General features: G+C 39.3%; 1 protein-coding gene across 1 annotated transcript in view; it reads left to right on the plus strand.

Annotated features, from left to right (window-relative positions):
* The window catches only part of LOC114664228 (uncharacterized protein C7orf31), a 67,988-nt gene that overhangs the window by 39,028 nt on the left and 7,374 nt on the right, over positions 1-21,586 (plus strand). Inside the window, exon 8 of the mRNA XM_028818266.2 lies at positions 7,557-7,651. Coding sequence (XP_028674099.1) covers positions 7,557-7,651 — 95 coding nt within the window. The remainder of the gene's footprint in view (positions 1-7,556; positions 7,652-21,586) is intronic.

Consider the following 21,586-nt stretch of genomic DNA (forward strand, 5'->3'; position numbering starts at 1 on the left):
CGGTGTTTGCAGAATATCCTGTCGTAATCAGAGGGTCCCGGGAGTGCTTCAGTGTTTGGTAAACACTGATATCTTACTGTGGTAATATGGAGTATAGTGTACCATTGATTAGCTACTGCAAGTAGAATGCATATGCATATATAACATATGGATAGGGCAAATCTGCAAACAAAAACCATGCCTCCTTGTATTTCTGACCGGCCCTCACTTTTCATGAGATGTTTTGCGTGCAATGCCCTAAGGTCTATCTTATCGGGCAGATTAAGGTAATTGCATGCCATGAACCAATTTGTCACCCTGCTACAGACAGCCACTGCATCTCTAATTAGTTAAGAGCATGGGAGGCAGAAGCTGGTTATTTCGAGGGTAGCAGTGTTTCCCTGCTATCACTGAATCAGTGGTTTCCGCCACTTTCTGTTATGAACCATCTTACTCTTAGGATTAATTAGGCCAAGGCAAACACCTAGTGTGTGTATGGGGCTCATATTTGTACTTTTCCTGTAAAAGTCTCTGCCCTTTTTTCTGAAGCTTTTCAAAGGACGCACTCCCCTAACCTGCCAAACAGGCGGCTGCCACTCAAGCATTCAGTCCCGTCCAGCCCATGAAGGATTTACACATGGCTGCCCTCCTGCCCCTGCAGTGAAGAACTGTCTTCTAGCTGCTACAATATTTTTGGAGACGCTTTATAGGCACCGAGTGATTTATGACAAAATTATTGTCAGAGAGTCTTCCCTCAAATATTTGCATATTTCATACTTTAATTAAACCTGAATTTACTTTAAAGGTGCAGAAAAACAGACAAAGATTCATAAATTTTTTTTTTTTCTTGCAAATACAATATAGTAAATTTTCTGCCATTGGCAGTTTGTAGTAATGTTTATAACTGTGTGCAGGACCAAAACAAAGAAAACACAACTTGAGCTCAATTTCCTTAGTCATAAAATTAGTGAAACCAATTTTCTTATGAAGCTAAATGAATGAAAAAGGGGCAAATGAATCCTTTGAAAATTTAAAACCAAAAGAAAAGTAGCTTTTGTGATATGTAATGTTAAACTTTGTGGCAGCAGAACCACTTGCACCATGTCAAATTTTTTCTTTAGGAAAATATGCAGAGCTAGACATCGGCTTTGTTTTAATAATGATGTACTGCAACATATCATATTGTTTTTATTACTATGTTTCATTTTTTTTTCTCGCTTTTTGGCTGTTTGCTGCTAAGTCCAGATCTCAACAAGAGTTTAAAGCGATTTACCAAAACAACCTTACAAAGGATGTGTGCTGTGCCCATCAGTGCAGTCTTCAGCACTTTGTTAGCTGACGGATGGCCTGGGAGGATTTTTAGGTCCTGATCAAATCTTGTCTTCAATGTACCAATGCTCCTACTATAATGGGCACAACATTCATTTTACAGTTCCACATCCTTCTGATCTCGATTTCCAGGTTGTTGTATTTACTGAGCTTTTTGTTTCTTTTATCATGATGTTTGAATCATTTCAAACGGCTTTATCAGTTAACAGTCAGGTTTTCTCTTTTTTTCATGCAGCACAAAATCAGGATGATTAGTTAAATTGGTTCTGTCAGTAACTGTTGGTATGACCCACCTGATGATGGTAGCGTTGATGTTAATGACTTTATTGGGCTTGTGTTCAAAATATTTATCTAGCACTTGAACACTTGATGCTTGCACAAAGTCCAGTGAACATAGCTGGCCACTTTATTATGTCTGTGTGTGTTCTCAGATGGTGCAAGTGTTGTACAGTACATCCCACTAAAGTGATAACTTATCTGTTCTTCTGCCGTGGTGCATAATCTACAATCACTGTCTACTGGCTGTTTCAAGATATTCCTCTGGTGGTATCTGGTGTTGAGTGCCTGGTCCTTAGCTGCGATTATTAAGCACTCTGTCTCTCCATTAAGTCCACAGCTTAACTAAGCAGCTTTCATGTCTGTGTGATGGCTAATAATGTTATTATTATTATTATTATCGTTTTTTGATGGGCTGAAGCCTTGTACTTGGCTCCAGCCCCCATAACCCTATTTGGATTAAATGGATTTCAAAACCTTCTTCTTCTATTTTACTGTATTTACATGCAGTCCTGGAATAGATATTTACAGCATTTTGACATGTTAGCAATAATATTTATTTATTTATTTAGTCAGTTTCCAATCCTGTTTATCCAGTTCAGGGTCATGTAGAGGCTATCAGAAGCATGAAGTGGAGTACAGGAAACAGCCTTGAACAGAACACTCATTCACACCCACATTTATTCTATCAGGGACAATTTAATACACACATCCTTGGGATTTATGAGGAAAATAATATATATAAATGATGATGTATAGTTGTACATTTGTCTGTCATCGTAAAATTTGTTAAACAAGCAAAGACCATTTTTGTTTTATTTTAGACCCTACACTTATAGTATAGACCAGGGGTAGGCAACGTCGGTCCTGGAGTGCCACAGTATGTGCAGGTTTTTGTTCCAACCCAGTTCCTTAACGAGAACTCAATTATTGCTGATGAAGCACATATTGCTTAAGTGACATTTTAATGCTTCATTTTAGTGGTCTCGCTTGTTAAGGTTCTCCAACCTTAATTGCTTATTTCAATCTTAAACTGCTGCATTCAGTGTTTTAATTGCTCCTTATTAGCAATAAGATGTAAAAGACAAAGCAGCCAGCAGTTCTCCAGCTAGCTTTTTTCCAATTACATCTGTGTGTGTTCATCATGCACGGTTTGATTTAATAAAACACTTAATAGAAAAATGTGACAGACTGAATATGATCTGTTTTTACGCTTCAAATCATTTGGATGATATCCTTGGAAAGGAAAAAAATCTACGATATACAAGCCTTACATTGCACAGACTAACAAGCCATAAAATTAAATAAGGTCTGAGATTGGCAATGATTGGTTTCTAATTAAGCAATTGGGTTGGAATGAAAACCTGTAGCCACTGCGGCTCACCAGGACCGACATTGCCTACCCCTGTTTTACATCTTATTGCTAATAAGGAGCAATTAAAACACTGAATGCAGCAGTTTAAGATTGAAATAAGCAATTAAGGTTGGAGAACCTTAACAAGCGAGACCACTAAAATGAAGCATTAAAATGTCACTTAAGCAATATGTGCTTCATCAGAAATAATTGAGTTCTCGTTAAGGAACTGGGTTGGAACAAAAACCTGCACATACTGTGGCACTCCAGGACCGACGTTGCCTACCCCTGGTATAGACCACGGGTGTCGAACTCCAGTCCTGGAGGGCCTCAGTGGCTGCAGGTTTTCATTCTAACCATCTTCTTCATTAGTGACCAGTTTTTGTTGCTAATTAACTTCTTTTGCCTTAGTTTTAATTAACTTGACTCAGGCCCCTTAGTTGTCTTTTTTTCCTTAATTAGTAGCCAAACAATAATGAGACACAAAACAAGCCACCACATGACCAGCTCACCTGTGCCCATCACGCAGTATCTGAAAATAAAGAAAGGTGAAGGTCTCGGTAAGGTTGATCCCTCGGGTCACCAAAACATTTTGACATTGTTCATAGAAAAAACAGAAAAATCAACTGTTTTGGAAACGTCTGCTGTTGCAGAATGAGAGGAGCAACAACCCATGGAATTAAATAACGGGTTTAATTAACAGCAAGAAGCAGTTTCTCATTAAGAGATTGGATGGAGTGAAATTGTGTGGATTTTGAAATCCCAATTTAGCTGGTCATCTGTTGGCTTGTTTCACATCTCCTTTCAGTTTGGCTGCCATTTAATGAAGAAAGAAATACATTCAGAGGACTGAATCCTTAAAAACTGGGCTGTTAAAATGAAGGGAAAAGGAGTTAATTAGCCATGAAAACTGTTCACTGATTAGGAAAAGGATTAGAATGAAAACCTGCAGCCACTGTGGCCCTCCAGGCCTGGAGCTCGACACCCCTGGTATAGACGGTACATTTACTTGGTGGTCGACTTGTTAGGTAAACTTGGTTTTTAACGTAAACAGCCAATCATGTGCCTGAAACAATCTCTGTCCCTCTCTCTGTATGTTTATATATATATATATATATATATATATATATATATATATATATATATATATATAATATACTCGCGACTTGGCGCGCGCTACGCTGCGCGTTGGATGACCACAGTTGAAGGACTCCCTGTTTAAACGCGCCTGGCAGTCGTGAACTGGGTCCTTCATCGCACCGCATTTGATTTTTGCATGGGTAACAAAATTTCAAAACAAAACCCATGATTCACGAAGTGTGGGACGCAGACTAATCAGAATTGTATACATTGTGTAAATGGTTGTAAGGAAAAGGAGTGGAGACGCGTCGTTGCGGTAATGTCTGTGAGTGGTGAGTGTCAGTTTGTTGCAAGAGAGAACGGTGAGAGCGTTCACTCGGAGTTTCTTGGGAGACCGTACGTTTCTGTATATTACGGTTGTTTTGCAATCGTAAGGACCTGTCGTCGGGTGTCTCATTGGCACGCTTTTGCCTCTTTGTTTCGCGATCACGGCGTAATCTGTCTTCTCTCTCTGTAGGGGTTTCAGAGACGCGTCGTTGAGCTAATCTGTGTGAATGCTGAGCGACTGGCACGCCTTTGCCTCTTTGCTTCGTGATCACGCTGTAATGTGTCCTCTCTCGCAGAAGCAGGTTCAGTTGCCTTTCGTTTCGGCATTGTTCGATAAGGTCTCCTCCGTACAAGTGCACATGTGTAGCTGAAGACGGAAATGCATAGTGGGCTGGAAGGGAGAAAATAGAAAATCGCGACTTGAAAGACACGAATTGGTGACCAGGGGAACCATCCGACTCAAACGCGGGGCTCGAAATACTCAAGTGCACATGTAGCAAAGTGTAAATGTTATTTATAATTTTATTTTTTTTTGTTATGAACTTCCCCAAAAGAGTTGATCCCTGTAAATAGTTAATAGTATATGGTGGTATTTCACTTTAAAAAAAAAAAAAAAAAAAGCAAAAAAACCTTAGAGTGCCTTTAAACATCCATCTTTCCACCGATATTAAACCTTCCTGATCCCACTTCATTATTTTATCAGCAGTGGTTGAGCTGGTAAGTGAATTAGTGAATTTAAGTTGACCTAAAATAAATGGAGGTGGGTGTATGCTAAGAATGGCACGCTGTAAACTCTCAGATCCCTGTTATATGGCTATGCTGACCACTATGCTGCCTCTTACTAACCACTCTGTTAATATGGCACAAAACATTATTCCTCTGAAAGTTAGATCGTTATTTTCTTATCCCCGGCCTTCATTTTAATTGATGTGCTAACAGGCATAAACCACTTTTTATTATTGGGCATCCACATACACACTCGCTGAACACATCAGTAGAAACACCATGCTAACACTGGCTTTTGCTCACAGAACAGCTTCAATTCGTCCATAAGATGTTGAACACATTCCTTTGAGATTTTTGTCCATGCTGACATGATTGCATCACACAGTTTCTGTAGATTTGTCAGCTGTAAATTCATGCTGTGAATCCCTTGTTCTTCCACAACACAGAGCAGTGACTGGGAAGGCCACTGAAGAACACTGAACTCATTGTCAGATTGAAACCAGATTGAAATGACTTCTGCTTTGTGACGTGGTGTGTTATCATGCATCCATTAGAAGTATGGGTAAATTGTGGCCATGAAGGGATGCATATGGTCTACAACAGCCCCACTGCCAGAAAATCTTGGGCCCCTAACAATTATGGCTGAGCACCTCAGCCCCCTGGCTCCATACTATGATAATCTTGCCTCCCCAAGCTGATAAAGTGAATTGCCTATGCTACACTCAAGCTTAACGTCAATCACGTTGAAATTTTGTGCAACCGTAATTAAATTTATATAATATTGTATCGCATGTCATGTGTCATGATGCGCGGAGAGTCTAGTAGCTCTGAATTAAAATTACTAACAGAGTCAATGTATCTTTTTGCAACGTTTTTATTTCTGTAGGTGTGTCTAATGATATGATATCAATGATCACAGTGCACACCTTCGGACCACCTCATCTTTGAATCACCTCATCTTTCAAATGCTGTGACAGATCCTTTGAATATTTTGCATCAAGAGGCTGAGATCTCCTCCGTGCTCATGCTCCTAAAGTTTAAAATTGGACAAAAAAGGCGACATGTTGTTTAGGTTTTCAATACTCCCGGACAATTCTGAAATTAAGGAATCCATCATAATGTGAAATTTGCCTCTTCTGAATTTTACTTCTGAATCTTGAGATTTCTGATCATCTGTTTCTGTGTCAGATCCTTTGGACTCAATAAGACATCTTGGTCTTTTGCGATGCCGACCTGATTTGAACACTGCAGGGATTTCTATTTCATTTGCTGCAGCTTTAGCCTCATGCAAGAGAGCTTCCCACAGCTCAGGGCCCATGACAGGTGTCATGGTTGCCTCCCCCTGGCGGCGGATCTGTCAACAACAATGCTTGAATAGGTTTTGGCATTCAAGCAATGACTGATTGGGATTAACAGGCCCAAAGTGCACCAGGAAAACATCCCCCACACCATTACACTATCACTGAGCAGCCTGGACTGTTGACATAAGGCAGGTTGGGTGCATGGTTTCATGTTGTTGGAGCCAAAGTCTGACGCTTTCATCCAAGTACTTCATCAAAAAATCGAGATTCATCAGACCAGGCTCCATTTTTCCAGTCTTCAGTTGTCCAGTTTTGGTGAGCCTGTGCCCACTGAAGCCTCAACTTTCTGTTCTTGGCCGACAGGAATTGAATCTGATATGGTGTTTTGCTGTTGTAGCCCATCTGTCTCAAGGTTTGGCATATTGTACATTCTTGGCTGCTTTTCCGCTCACCACAGTTGTACAGAATAGTTAACTGAGTTACCATAGTCTTTCTGTTAGCTCGAACCAGTCGGGCCACTTTCCTCCAACCTCGCTCATGAACAGTTCACAGAACTGCCACTTATTGGGAGTTTTTTGTTTTTCACACCATTCTTAAACTCTACAGGCAGAAAATCACAGGAGAATAACATTTACAGAAATACTCAAAACCAACCTGCCATGCCACTGTTGAAATCACTGCCGTCCCATTTTTACCCTATTCAGGTGTTCGATTTGACCATTAACTGAAGCTCCTGACCTGTATCTGCATGATCTTATGCATTGCGCTGCTATCACATGATTGGCTGATTGGATAATTGCACGGATAAGCAGGTGTACAGTTGTTCCTAATAATTTGCTCACTGACTCTATATACTGCATATTATTAAAAATTGAGGATTTCACATATATTACATGATTCTGAATGTGCATATTGTGCATTATATTTAAGATTTAAAATAATTCCACTTGTTTATTTATAAGATATTTACTATCATGGTTTTCATGGCTTTTTTGTGGGACTTTTTTTTTTTGCCTAATAGTACTCTTGATGCTATGTGCATTTTTTTGTCAGCAATGGATAATGTGAAATAGGAACATTGTAATTATTTTGTCTTAAAAAAGACAATTTTGTAATTATTAAGGGATTATTTTTGGTTATCACTGATGTATTGAATCTAAAATCAACTGCTTTATTTTTTTTAGGAAATGGTCCTATGAACCCCCTGCAACTGGACGATTATCATGATAAAATGATTGGAGCAATTACAGGAAAAATAAACCCATTCATGGCTGAATTAGTAAGTTATTGAAAATAATCAATTAAAATTCCTTGCTTTTGTATATATCTGAAAATTCTAATGGTTCTAATAAGACAGATAGCCCACTTGAGGGTTTCATTTTCTAGTATATGTAGAATCAGAAGGTGCCTTTTACAGAATTCCCAGCTGACATTCCTTGGCTCTCACAGGAAAGTCATATGACGTAATTTGCTGTAAACGCTGCAGCTCCAGCTCGGTATGCTGCAGCACAATTTTAAATGACTTTTAAAGCATGCAAGAAAACTGCTGTGTGGGAACATGTCACAATGTGCCAATGGCAGCACTGGCACCCACTTGAAATGTCTTTACTGAGCATTTTTATGAGCAGGAAAAATGATGCTTTTGATTATTGTGCTGCCTTGGTATCAGTACAGCTCTGCTGTTCCCCCTAAGGCCTTACTTATTAATGAGCCATAGTACTACAGTTCTGTTCTATTCTAAACATGGTGTGTCACTCAGTAGCTGTAGCAGGCCTAGTAGAGTACTTCTTCAGCTCAGAAAATGGCATGATTGAAAAATGAGTGCAAGTACAAAGACAGATACATAAAGGAAGTTCAAATTTAAGTTCATTTTTTTCTTTTGCCAAGTAAAATAAATGTGATGGTATTCAGACTTCAGACAGTATGTATTTAATTATTACTCTTTATAGATGCCTTTATAAAGTATGTCATCAAGTAGTGCTTTACAATAAAAACTAGAGTATATTTCAAAACATCAGAATTATCTGCCTTCATAAAAGGATAAAACACTGTGTGTCTTTGTGTCCATCAGGTTGCTGTGTCTCTGTCATTACAACACATGGTGCACCACAAGCATTTGTAATAATAAAATGCATTGCATTTGTTATTCATACAGATGGCACATCACAAACATTTGTAATATCTGTTGGAATGACAAATGTAATTCATTTTATTACTACTTGCATTATAAAATACATTCCAATAGATGGTGCACTACAAACATTAACACTGAGGTCTGCGTTAATTGCTTGAATTTCAAACAGTCTTAGATGGGTAGAACAGCTAGTATCCAGTATGAGTTTGTTAAATAGATGATAAATTACAAGGAACCAAACTTTGAGGAGCTTACAGTATGATCATATAGCAGATTAAGATATAAATTTATCATATAAAATGTGAAAGAGAAAAAAAACTGTGTTTAGGTATGAATTAAATGTGGCCACTAATGCAGAAAATAAAGCTAAATTAGTGTTCAACAACTGCTGCATAAAGAGCGAATTTCTTGTGTCTGGGAAGCCAATATGACCCAAGCAGCATGACACATAATCTTGGGTAGTGGAGTTACCCACTTTGTAAATTAGCAACAAGTGTCGCAAAAACCAGACATAAGAGTCATAAAAAGGTTTGGGGCAGCCACCCGCATATTGGTATCCTGGCTGCAAAGTTGCAAAATGCATAACAGCACTGATGTGCACAAAACCGAGTCCAAAACAGAACTGAGGGAATAGGGAAAAGGTGGAGGCTTTTAAAGGGGAAGACAGGAAATGAGATCAAAGGAGTCGGGCTCATAGGGGTCTTTAGCCATAGGCTCGAGCCCGGACGTGACAGCACAGGGGCCGGAGCCTGCAAGGTCTTCTTCTATAGGCTCGGACCCGGAAGTGATGTCAAGAGGGCCAGACGGAATCTTCCGTGAATGGTCTGCAGGAAAGGGAGAAAAAGAGTCAGTGCACTCTGCCACATCCCAGTCTGATTCGGAATTGCCCTTACTCAAGCCCTTTAGCTGTCTCCCATGCGCACGTGTGTGATACAAGAAGAAAAAGAAAACATTGGTCAGGAAGACAGCAACAGATTTATTAAATACAGAATCCACTCTTGGTAGCAGATAAACACTTACTGAGGTAGCCCTGAGGGGTTATTTGCGTTTTTCTCTTTTTTATTTTTAACTGTCCTAATTTATGCAAATACGTAGCTTGTCTTTAAATTCAGCTAATCTTTTGTTGCATATAAAATAAACAATTGACAAACAAAAGGAGAGCATTCAGTCCATCAAGCTCATTTGTTTAGGTAATAACCAAGCTGTCCCATAATAGTACCTTCCGTTGCAAGTGCTCTGCCAGAAAGACTACCGCAAAAGATAATTTAGAATAGAACCAGAAGATAAGATGTGGACAAGATAAAAGGTAAAGATTTGTAATGGAAAAGTCAAATACTACGTTTTCGAGCCTTTTGTGCTTATAAAAAAAAAAATAACAAACTGGGAGAAAAATAGAGGCAAGGCAAAAAATAAAGTGAAGATCAATACTGGGAGATCAGAAATTACTAGCAACCAATTCCATAATGCAAGACAAAATTCATGGTATGAAAAGGGTTAAAAGACGTTCTAAACCAAATAATAAAGTATTCAATCAAAGTAACAACAAAAGGTTTTTGGGGAATCCCTGTACTTGGATATAGAAATGTCTTTGGGGTGCACTCTTATGTTGTTATGTCGTGATTGAAAGTTCATGACCTTAGGTCACACACCCCCAGCAATGCTGACGCTGTCCTAACAACAGGAGCTGAACATAGTGCTACCATTAAATAAACAAAATGATGGCGGAGAAGGTACATATAATTGTATACAAACAAAACTAAGCCAGCAGTCAATCAACAGATGTAACCACCATAATCATTGGGACAGAAAACCACCAAATACACCAGAATATCAAAACAGTGACCACTGGAATTCCTGTAAAAAAGTAGCCAATTCTGAGAATCCTAACAAAGCCAAAAATTTAAATCTTAGTCAATGTGTTATCATCTATTTACCCTTTTCTTTGTCAAGTTCGTTACTGGATTGGTCTACTCCCGCACCCTAAATAATAACACACACATACATAGATTCACACACACTCAGACCCTAACCACAACAATGCCCTACAAATGACTCACACACAGTTGGCTAACTTTTAGCACTTAAAAACCACACAAATGCTTTAAGTATAACACAACTTGTCACTCTCTCAGCACATCAAGAGACTTATTTATTATCGGCACGGACAACGTATGATGTTTTAAATAGACCTCAGACCTAAATGTTACTTTTGGTCTCCAAGAAAATATTAAAACATACAAAGACTCAGTATCCTTGACTATAGGCCATTTATCAGCCAAGAATACCTTCTTCTCATACTGTCCCCTAACTATTGAGTGGCACCTCACTCTCAGCCTTAAAACCCCGCAGCACAGAGCTAATGGCAAAATCTCCAGCTACGCCAGGTGCTCTTAGAAATCTACCTTATTACTTCAATCACTCTAGACATTAAGACAAAGCATAGAAAGATGAAAACAAGTTACTATTTATTAAAGAACAATAATAAGTAATAGAAAATAAGATCGATAGTAAAGTCTGGATAAAATAGTCTTAAAAAAAAGCTTACTGAAAGGAATCAGTGATGTCAAGGATGAAAGTCCCAAGGCGGCGTTTGATTTAGCAGTCAATGTTCATGAGAATGCTGTTGACTGACGATCGGATGAAAACTGGTCACACGTGCCTTTGTTTTGTTCTCTGACGTTGCTCTTCCGTCGTCACTGTTTCTCTTCTTCTTCTGCTGATGTTTCTTTCAAAATGAGGCATATTTATTATAAAGTTTCATGCCATGGTTTCACAGCACATGAATGTTCCAAGTACCTGATTGGCTGGCTGTCGATATGATGGATGAATTTTGCTCCCCAGGTAATAAAGTTCTTTGATATTGCCTCAGCCTTCATTTCCCATGTCGTAAACCCAATTGATGTCCCAGATGTCCATCCATAAAGTAATCAATAGCCTGAGGTATCAATCCAGGCTTCCTTTCCCAGGCTGTAAACAAATTAGCACTAAGCTATGAACAACTGTTATAAAAGTCAGGTATAAGGGAAGAGGATATGCCTTTTTTATTATAATGCCTCCTACATGTGAATTCATCTTGTTGGGATTGAGCAAAATATAATACAGAATAAGATGTAGATTTTATACACCACTAGCAAAATACCCGCGCTTCACAGCGGAGAAGAAGTGTGTTTAAAGAGGTTATGTAAACATATATATATATACATAAACATATATACATATATACATTTATACATACATATACACATCCACATATATAAACATATATCAACATATATATATACATATACATATACACACATACATACATACACACACACACACATACATATATATATATATTATATATATATATATATATATATATATATATATATATATATATATATACATACATATATATAGACACATACAGACACATATATAGACATATTTGTATATCTACATATATATACATATTTGTATATCTACATATATATACACATATACAAATATGTATATGTATATATATGTATATATGTACATATACACATATATACATATATATACATATACATATTTGTATATCTACATACATACACATATATCTATCTATGTATATTATATATATATATATATATATATATATATATATAGCTGATTACCCAGTGGATTCGCTCACTGAGTGCAAGAGAAAAACATAAAATGTATGTATAAAATAAGTTTAATTGCCAAATTTATTTTTCCACAAATAAAGAGCACTTACAATAACATAGAAATCAATATAAACAACATTAACGTCATTATCATATGAGAATATGAAGTAATATAAAAGAAGCACATTGCATATAAATATAAATTATTAAACAGTAAAATGTTCTTCTATAATACGCTACCGTGGCTATTCGTTTGTCTGCCCAGGATTTTAAATCAGCTGTAGCTCGCAAACCGTTTCACCTATTGACTTGAAATTTGGTACACATATACTACGTCAAGTCTACTATTCGCTTTCCCACACATATGAACATACATATATATATATATATATATATACACATATATACATATACATACATACATACATAGTGCGTTGCAACACGGGCTGCGATTGTTACATGGGAGGGAGAGGACAAATCACAGCTTCCTGCTTTCTAATCGGGCTTGTGATTGCTGCTTTGACGGATGCCCAGATCCCACAGTATTTCCCCTTAGGAGAGGCGTTAGGCAAGTGTAATTGAATAGCGGTGCTGCAAGTTATTACTCTTTTTATCTTTATTTTATTTTATTGTAGAATCAACTCACAGCTGCGCGCACCAGTGCGTGCGTGGCGGATGCGTACGGCTGACGTTTTCATTGTCTACCACCTTCGCTAATTATTCTTGAGGCAGATTGAAGACTTAAGTGCCAGCTTAACTGAAAAATTAAAGAAAACATACAAAGTTTTAAAAAAAATCAGTTTTAACGGGAAAAGATGCCGACGAAAGAAGAAAGCAGCGGGACGCTAGGGTGAAGAGCAAACGCATCAACCTCTGAGCAAACGAATGGTAAACGTACAGTGAAAGGGGATAAATACTATGAATGGTCATGTCAAGTGTATTCACTCCACGTTATCGTGCGTGCGCTGTTACTGGTATTTTGATAAAAGAATCTGAATAACATATAAGAAGCGTATAAATTATTAAACAGTAAAACATTAACATTTAAGAAGTAAAGATACATTGAGTACTACTGTAGTGCTTTCGGGTATAGTACATTTTTTGTTTGCCCATTACATGCATAAATGTATACATTTTTTGGTGTACCTACCCAAGAACACGCGACATGACCCGGCAGTTAAAAATTTATCGCTCCAGCAATTTTAACTCCGTTACAAAGTCATCTAATATGGTATTGCAAACGGCAGCGGGAGCGTTTGTATAAACTCAATTTAAACTTACTGTTTACACCGTGCTTTGAAGATGCATAGTATGCGACACGTGTTTCGCCGTAATTGTGGGCTCATCAGGAGTACACAGTCACTGCACTCCCTTACAGGAATCGATCCTCGGACGTAGAGGCGAAGCCCCTAACGTTGTGCCACGGCGTGTGGTTCGTTCATTTGACAGCATGTAGATCGGGGAAATTACATTGCAGGCATTCGTAGTCTGATTCACAATCTGATTGTATGAGTGGTTACCTACCAGGTAACGCTTGTGGTTGGTGAGCAAGTCGGCTAACTTCTGCCGCGGTGCCCTCTTTCAGTTGCGAGAAGCAGATCATACAATGGTTGAAATAGTTTAATATATATAGCAAAATCACCGCGCTTCGCAGGGGCGAATATGGTATTGCAAACGGCAGCGTTTCTATAAACTTAATTTAAAGTTACGGTTTATACCGTGCTTTGTTTCATATTCTTTTCCTACCTTATCAATTGTGTAATGTGTTTTTTGAACAGGTTTGATTTATGGAAGTGATCACTCCTGCTGCCTTCAGTCACTTCACGTGAGCCGCTCTCTTGTGTGATGTTGCGATGTCCACGGGTTTATTTAATGTTAGCTAAGACCCGGCAGTTAAAAGTTTCTCGCTACAGCAATTTTAACTCTGTTACAAAGTGATGCAAACTCTCGTTTATACCTCGTGTCTTCTCATTAAACTTGTATCTCGCGAATATGGCATTGCAAACGGCAGCGGAAGCGTTTGTATAAAGTTAATTTAAGGTTACGCTTTACACCATGCTTTTTTATACCTCGTGTCTTCTCATTAAACTTGTATCTCGCGAATATGGTATTGCAAACGGCAGCGGGAGCGTTTCTATAAAGTTAATTTAGACTTACGGTTTACACCGTGCTTTTTTATACCTCGTGTCTTATGAAGATGCTTGTATGCGTCACTCACTTGCTTCTTATTGTTTCGCTGCCTTGTCAATTGTGTAATGAACGTTTTTCCCGCGTGTGACTCGTGCTGTAAATGTCTTCCTTGTTTTTAGTTCACGTGATTACGTAGGAGGCGTGATGACGCGATACGTGACTCCGCCTCCTCCATTACAGTGTATGGACAAAAAATATGTTCCAGTTATGACCATTACGCTTTGAATTTCGAAATGAAACCTGCCTAACTTTTGTAAGTAAGCTGTAAGGAATGAGCCTGCCAAATTTCAGCCTTCCACCTACACGGGAAGTTGGAGAATTAGTGATGAGCGAGTCAGTCAGTCAGTGAGTGAGTGAGTGAGTCAGTGAGTGAGTCAGTGAGGGCTTTGCCTTTTATTAGTATAGATAACAGTCAATATTTTGTTTGCAGAGAACACAATCAAAAGTCCAATGTGCTGATCTCTTAGTTTTCACTCCTCAAACTCAGATGAATATGAAGTTTTTTTGTGGCCTTTATACCCACAACCATATAATGTCCCAGGCGCTCACTTCTGGGTTATTTACATAGCAATGCTGTAGCAACTGCTCCACAAAATGGCATTGTGATGAGAGGTCTGTGGCAAAGTGCAGATTTTAAATAAATAATCGTGACCCAGAGTTATTAGGCTCCGTTTGTGTGCGAATACTCTTCTCTTTAAGGATGATTGGGGAGCTTGGCTGATCACCCACTCATGTGCAAATGCAAGCAGATTAGTCAAGCGCCGCATTCATGCCTTGGAGGAGTCAGCGTATCACACCTGTGCCCAATTAGGCCATTTAAAAGGAGCCTGCATGGCAGAGAGGTGGGAGAGAGAAAGAGAAACAGAAAGGAAAGAGAGAAATAGAGAGCCATGTGAGCAGAATCCAGTGGTGATCCTTGAGGAGCCAGCCAGCGAATGAGTGAGAGGCAGCACAGTTGTTAGCCCTTCACAGGAGCAAAGGACTGGCACTTTAGGGGCATATTGTCCATGTTGATTATTCTTAGAGGAGCGGGTACAATTGCGGTGGAGTCCTCCCCAAGGATCCGAGGTATGCCAGGAGAGCAAGAAGGAAGACAAGAGGACAACCAACCCCAAGCGGTCTGGCTGATGCTAATTGAGGCTGCCAAGACAGGGGTTGGTGGTGAGGACCATGGCTGCTGGAGTCTCCGCCGGCTGAGTGAGTTATGGATGAAACGGAGAGAGAGTTGTGCTGGATTCATCTGGGATCCAAGATAGAACATTTAGGACCCAATGCCTGTTCTTGATTTACTCTGATTTTAACTCTGGATTTCAACTCATGGACTGTCACTGTTTTTATTGGATTATTTATTTATTAATTGACTGTTTGAATCACTGCACTGTTTCCCCTTTCATTTGTTGGATCTTTAATAAAAGCACTGACACTTATGTACCAACTATGACACCCTTGTTGAAGTAAGTGTCCTCATTTGTCTGGCTCATCTCGGTCTATGACTGTCAACGGTTATGGGTTGAAGCGGTTCCTTGAAGTGACAACAGAGCAAGGAGCCAACCAGGACCATCACAGGCATTTAAAAGGCACAGAAATAATTCAACCAAATTGAATGAATACAATTAATGAAAATTGCTACCAGAATTGGTGTTGACATGTTCCAGAACCTAATATAATGTAAAATAGTCCATCCAAGTACCCCAAGAAAGCCCAAAGAAGAAATCTTTTCATATACAGCAGGATGCCTCCATGTGTAACATGGCGACATTACTGGAAAACATAAAGTCAAAAGTGACTGTGCAGCTGGCAGCTATTAAGAACTCTCTCTGTTATGAATATTGGTTTGGAAATGTTCCACAGCGTTTGGTTATAGTTTGAAACATTATTATTAGGGTTTATTATATTAGTACTATATTTACTGTTGTGTAACTTTTTCAAGAATACATTTGTTGTGTGCTGTTCTTTTAATTATCACTGCCAATTTGGGATCATCCTTCCATGGTTCTGTCCATGTTGCTGATAGGAACAATGTCTGTTGTTATGTATGTGACCTGGTGTCATCATTACAATTGACATCAGCACACAAATGAAATTTAAGATGGCAGCATTTAGCTTAGCCAAAAAAAAAAATGGTGACACTTTAGAATTGTTGTTGTTAGGAAAGGGTTGTTCTTGTTAAGGTTAGGACTTCCTTCTGCGATGTTTATTTTGACTTTGATATTTGGTACTTGGTCGATTTTGGTTTTGTCGATTATTATTCAAAGCCCCTCTCTGGCTAGTTGGCCTTAACTTTGTCTCCAAATTGCTCTTAGCCCAGCCCTTAAAGTCAAATTATGTCCTGTTTCTGGTTATTACTTTTGTTCAAGCTTTGAACTATCTACTACGCCATTGAACAGAAATTTTGCGCTCAACTCTGGGCCATACAGCAGTAAAGGACTCATGAACACGCAAAGAAATATCTCAATGGAATTTGGGAAGTAAATAAAACCTTAGACTGACGTGGAAAACAAATGAAAGTACTGAAAGGTAAGGTCTCATCCTTGAACCATCATATAATAAGATGATAATGCCCATAACATTGTTTGTATTCTAGGAAAACAGTAGAATGCTGAGAACAATAATGCCCTTGAGTTTTTTTAATGTATGTTAGCATGGACCAAGTTCTGTAGATCACTGGAGAACTGTAAACCAAAATGTGTGAAACAAGCATCAGTCTCAGCCTATGCTCCATAAATGCCAATGCAGGATGACCATCTTATGAGGCCTGTGATTGTATGAATCACAAAGGTGCTGATTTGTATTGTTTATTCTTGTCAAGTAGTTGTTTTTACAGTACTAGGGGGCTCTGCCCACCCCTGGGTTTGGTTTACCGGATATACAATGGGATTTGTTACATATGCATTATTTTAACTTTTTAAAACTTTTGTAAAAACAATACTTGTCTTTAATTTCCGGCCCCAGGCGTGGTTAAATCTCTTTCTCGCAGGACAAATAACTCTGCTCGCATTGTGAAGGGGGGGGTGTTGGGGGGGGGGGGGGTGCGACTGGACACACATTAAAGAGATGTGGTCGGATCATGTTGTCTTGCTGCTGCTGCTGGTGAGCTGCCTGTTATGTTTGTCACGCTGCGTGTCAATCATTTAAAAGCCTGTACAGCAGCTGTCCTTTTGCCACTTCGTGTCTCTGCCGCTCGCGTTGTGAAGGGGGGCCTGAACGCACGCTAAGGAGTTGCAATCGGATCATCTGCTGGATTCCAACTGCTGCTGGTGGCAAGCTGCGTGTTCTGCTTGTCACTTATCATTGTTTTAAGAGCTGGGAGCACATGATGTCTGACTACCAAAAGCATTCCAACAACTGCTTGGTTAGATGTCCGTGAACTTGTTTTAAATGTTGTCTCACTGCCTTGTCTCACGTGACGTTACAGTGTCTCTCGCGGGATGTCAAATTGCAATCTCTTGGCACCAAGTCTCGTGTTTAAGGTCCCCACGAGACACTTAGTGGCCAATCTCTTTCATCTCACAGGTCTTTTAAGTGTCTTCCGAGATAATTGTGTCTCGTCTCCCTGGTCTCCCTTCCACCAAGATTTTTTTTTATAATAAAGAGATATAACAAGAGAACATCCTGATCCACTGCAGCTCCCATTTAGATTTCCTATTATTGTTTTTGTCGTTGTTCTAAAACGTGATCATTATTTTTGTAACTTTATGACAGCAACATTTTTTTTGGTCTTCTCCAAAGACACCAGCATTTGGTGCATTGTTTTTTATGTGCAGCACAATGTTGTTGACAACAATGATGCCCACTGCTAGTTAAGATGATAATATTTAGAAACAAACATCCAAAATAAGAAGTTGGAAATACTTACAATAGCATAAAGCCAAAACAACCCAATGAAAATACAAAATAAAAGGATTAAACATCTTAGAGTAGCATCTCAGTTTTGGTGCTGCAGTGAGGAGTTCAACCATTCCAGTGAAGTTAACCTTAGGCACTCAAAATGGGATACTAGGACCACTTGGCTAATCATATAAACTTGGTGGGCTCTATGCTCTCCTCTTGTATGTAAAGTTTCTTGTGTTCTTAAGTTGCTGCACCTGAGTCGGATTTGAAGAAGACCTGCACGTCAGAACGTGACACTTTACTGATCAAGAGGCACCTGTTGCTCCCTTTAACACTACCGGTTGAATGAATTGTGTACAAAGCAGATTAAATATCCGTATCAGGAACACTTGGCTTCAACCGTGTCTCCTGAGACAAAGGACACAGCACTTCCTCAGGCACCACTGCAAATCAATCCAGACATGTAACCGAAACTCATTAAGCTGGCTGCAGGTAGTGCTGACGGTGAACTGCAACTTCTTAGCTCTTCCTTTTGTCGTGTTCACTGCCATGGCAGCTAATTTCTTGGAAAGGAAAGTCATTTTACTTCTGTTTATAGAGCATATTGTGTCTCACATTCAGAACTGAGAACTGCACGTACCTTTTTGGCATTCATCATAAGACACAAAATTAAATTAAACAAACGACTAAACAAGATAGTGGTGTATGACACAACGTCAAGAATCAGAAGCGTATTACCTTATTAGCTTAAGCGTATTTTTTTTTTTAATTATTTTTGTTCATTTTTCTAAATCAACTTCCATACCAGAACCTTATATTCATTACATGAGAACAAATGAGTCTAATGATTTAAAAATAGAATATCTGTATTTTATTATTTCAAAGCCCTGGAGTGGCTAAATTAATTTAATTAAAGTACAAAGCCTTGTTTTTATGAAAAGTAACTTTGCTTGCTATTAAAGCAGTTTGTTTGCAACTTACTTTGTCTTTTAAGGAAATTAGATGCCCAGTTTTCTTGGTAGGTGGAAAAAAATTCAGTGTTGCGATAATAAGTATTTACTTTAACTTGTCAGTTTGTTCCGCTGCTCAAATACTGGTGATACTGTTCTAGGCACTGATTTCTGGGGCATGTGTTATTCATTCTGTGAGATTGCTTAACATAACGTAAGATACAGTGTGTGGCCCAACTGATAACTGAAAACTACACAAATAAAAGCAGTAAATAGGGGAGAGGTTTGCATAAATTAGTGGGTAAAGGTATTAAGAAACTTTCATGGCATGATCTCTACCATCAGCATAATCAAAACCCTGAAGCAAAGGGAGCATGAAAGGAGTTTCCCAGTAACAGGTTTGAGCAGAGGTGTATTGCTAGAGTGAATACACCATATCGGTGTGCCTCAGCACAAGAAAGATTGTTTCCTGCTTTGCTGCCTCAGTGGATTCTGAACAGAAGACACTGCCTCATAAAGCGCAGCAGGCCCTAAGCCCAGACAAAGCCTATTCAAAGGGCCTGAGAATTAGTGAGAAGCTGCCTTTGTATATAGTGAGGTAGGAAAGTATATGTCATGTGCCCCTGTTGCCAGCAGTACTGTGCATTGCTTAGATAACAGTAGTCTGCAGTGTCCATTAAACCTATCAAAGGTGTGTCCAAGTGTACCTCGCCCTTCACATATTCTGATCTGTTCTAAGAGGTGTTGAGTAATCCCTGTCCTTAATTAGGCTCAGTCGCCTATTGATTCCCAAGCTTCATTAGGGCACTTTTGCCTAGAGGTGTTTAAATGGTCATTTCCTGACCTTGGAAGTAAGTGAAAAAAAAAAAAAAAGAAAACCCAGCTCACTTGCAGAATGGAGTGCTTCTCACTAAAGCACACCTCACCTTTACCATTACCTTGCAACTGAAGTTAGGCAATTGTTATCTGAGAATCAACTGTTGAAATATTTAAACAGGCCCTTTATAACATTCAGCACCCACTCACTGAATGAATCTACTCTGTTTACCTTCTTCCATTTACAATTTTTCATTTTTTTTTTCAATTTTTATTTGGTTCCTGCCTTGTGCCCTGTGTTGGCTGGGATTGGCTCCAGCAGACCCCCGTGACCCTGTATTCGGATTCAGCGGGTTGGAAAATGGATGGATGGATGGATTTTTGAATCCTTAACTTCATTTTTGCCCCATCAGCATTTTTCCTTGTTCGCCGTATTTTCACCTCTTTTATCTGTCTTCCTGGTTTCACCTTTTGAAGTATTTTTTGTGCCCTCTGCCTGTCCATCTCTCACCTTCAAGTCTACATTGTAATGAAAGAGTCATTTTACCTTCTTACTACTGATGTAGTAGTAAGCAAGTAAGTAAGTAAGTAAGAAGTACTGACTGCGGAGAGAGTGTTGACCTTGTCGAGAGGTTTACTTACCTTGGCAGCATCATTTGATTGGGAGAGCATGGAGGGTCATGAGGTCACTGGAAAGGTGTGTGGCACTCCCGATATCTATGCAAAAGGACAAAGGTCTAAGTCTTTAGAGTCCTGGTGCTTCCTGTCTTGCTATATGGTTATGAGACATGGATGCTATCCAGTGGCCTGAGATGAAGACTGGACTCCTTTGGTACTGTGTTTTTCAGAGAATCCTTGGGTTCTGCTGGACTGACTTTGTGTCGAATGAGCTGTTGCTTGTGGAGTCCAGAATGAGGCACGTTACCTGCATTGAGAGGGAGCATCAGTTACAGCACTACGGCCATGTGGCGCGTTTCCCTGAGGGTGATCTGGCTTGTGAGATCCTCATTGTTGGGGACCCAAGTGGCTGGACCAGGCCAAGGGTTCGCCCACGTAACACCTGGCTGCAGCAGACAGACGGTCATTTCCGGAGGGTGGGACTTGACCGTGTGTCTGTCTGGGGGGTTGCCAACTAGGACCCTGAGCTGTTTCGGCGTGTGGTGGATGTGGCAATGTGCTGTACAACTGCATGCTCCCCAACTTGGCTTGACTTGACTACTGACATATGGTATTACCCCCCACCCAGCACAAGACTATCATTTTAGGTTGCAGTGGCCTGACAGAGGCAGGAAAGGTGAGTAGAGTTTCAAAGCTGAAATAGAGAAAAAGGAAGAGGGTGTGAAATAAGAGGGTTAACAAAGCCTGGTGTGCCCTTTTTTTGGTACTGGTAAAGTGAGGTCTATGCAGGGTTTTGTTTTTTAATTTGCTGTACTCCTGTGTAGTCCTAACTGTCTGTAAATAAACTATTTTTATTTAATTTAAACACTCTTGTTTTTGAGTATGGGACTGGTTTCAGCAGAGATGGCTAATATGATATAATAATTGCTGCACTGCTTTGTGCTAAAACCATTCCTAAAATTAGTGTATATATCACAGTTCATTTAAGACCATTACCCACAATGTGCTTTTTCAGGTTTGATTAACTAATGTGATGTGTACTG

The sequence above is a fragment of the Erpetoichthys calabaricus genome, chromosome 13 (genome assembly GCF_900747795.2).
Source record: "Erpetoichthys calabaricus chromosome 13, fErpCal1.3, whole genome shotgun sequence".
Taxonomy (NCBI): Eukaryota; Metazoa; Chordata; class Cladistia; order Polypteriformes; family Polypteridae; genus Erpetoichthys; species Erpetoichthys calabaricus.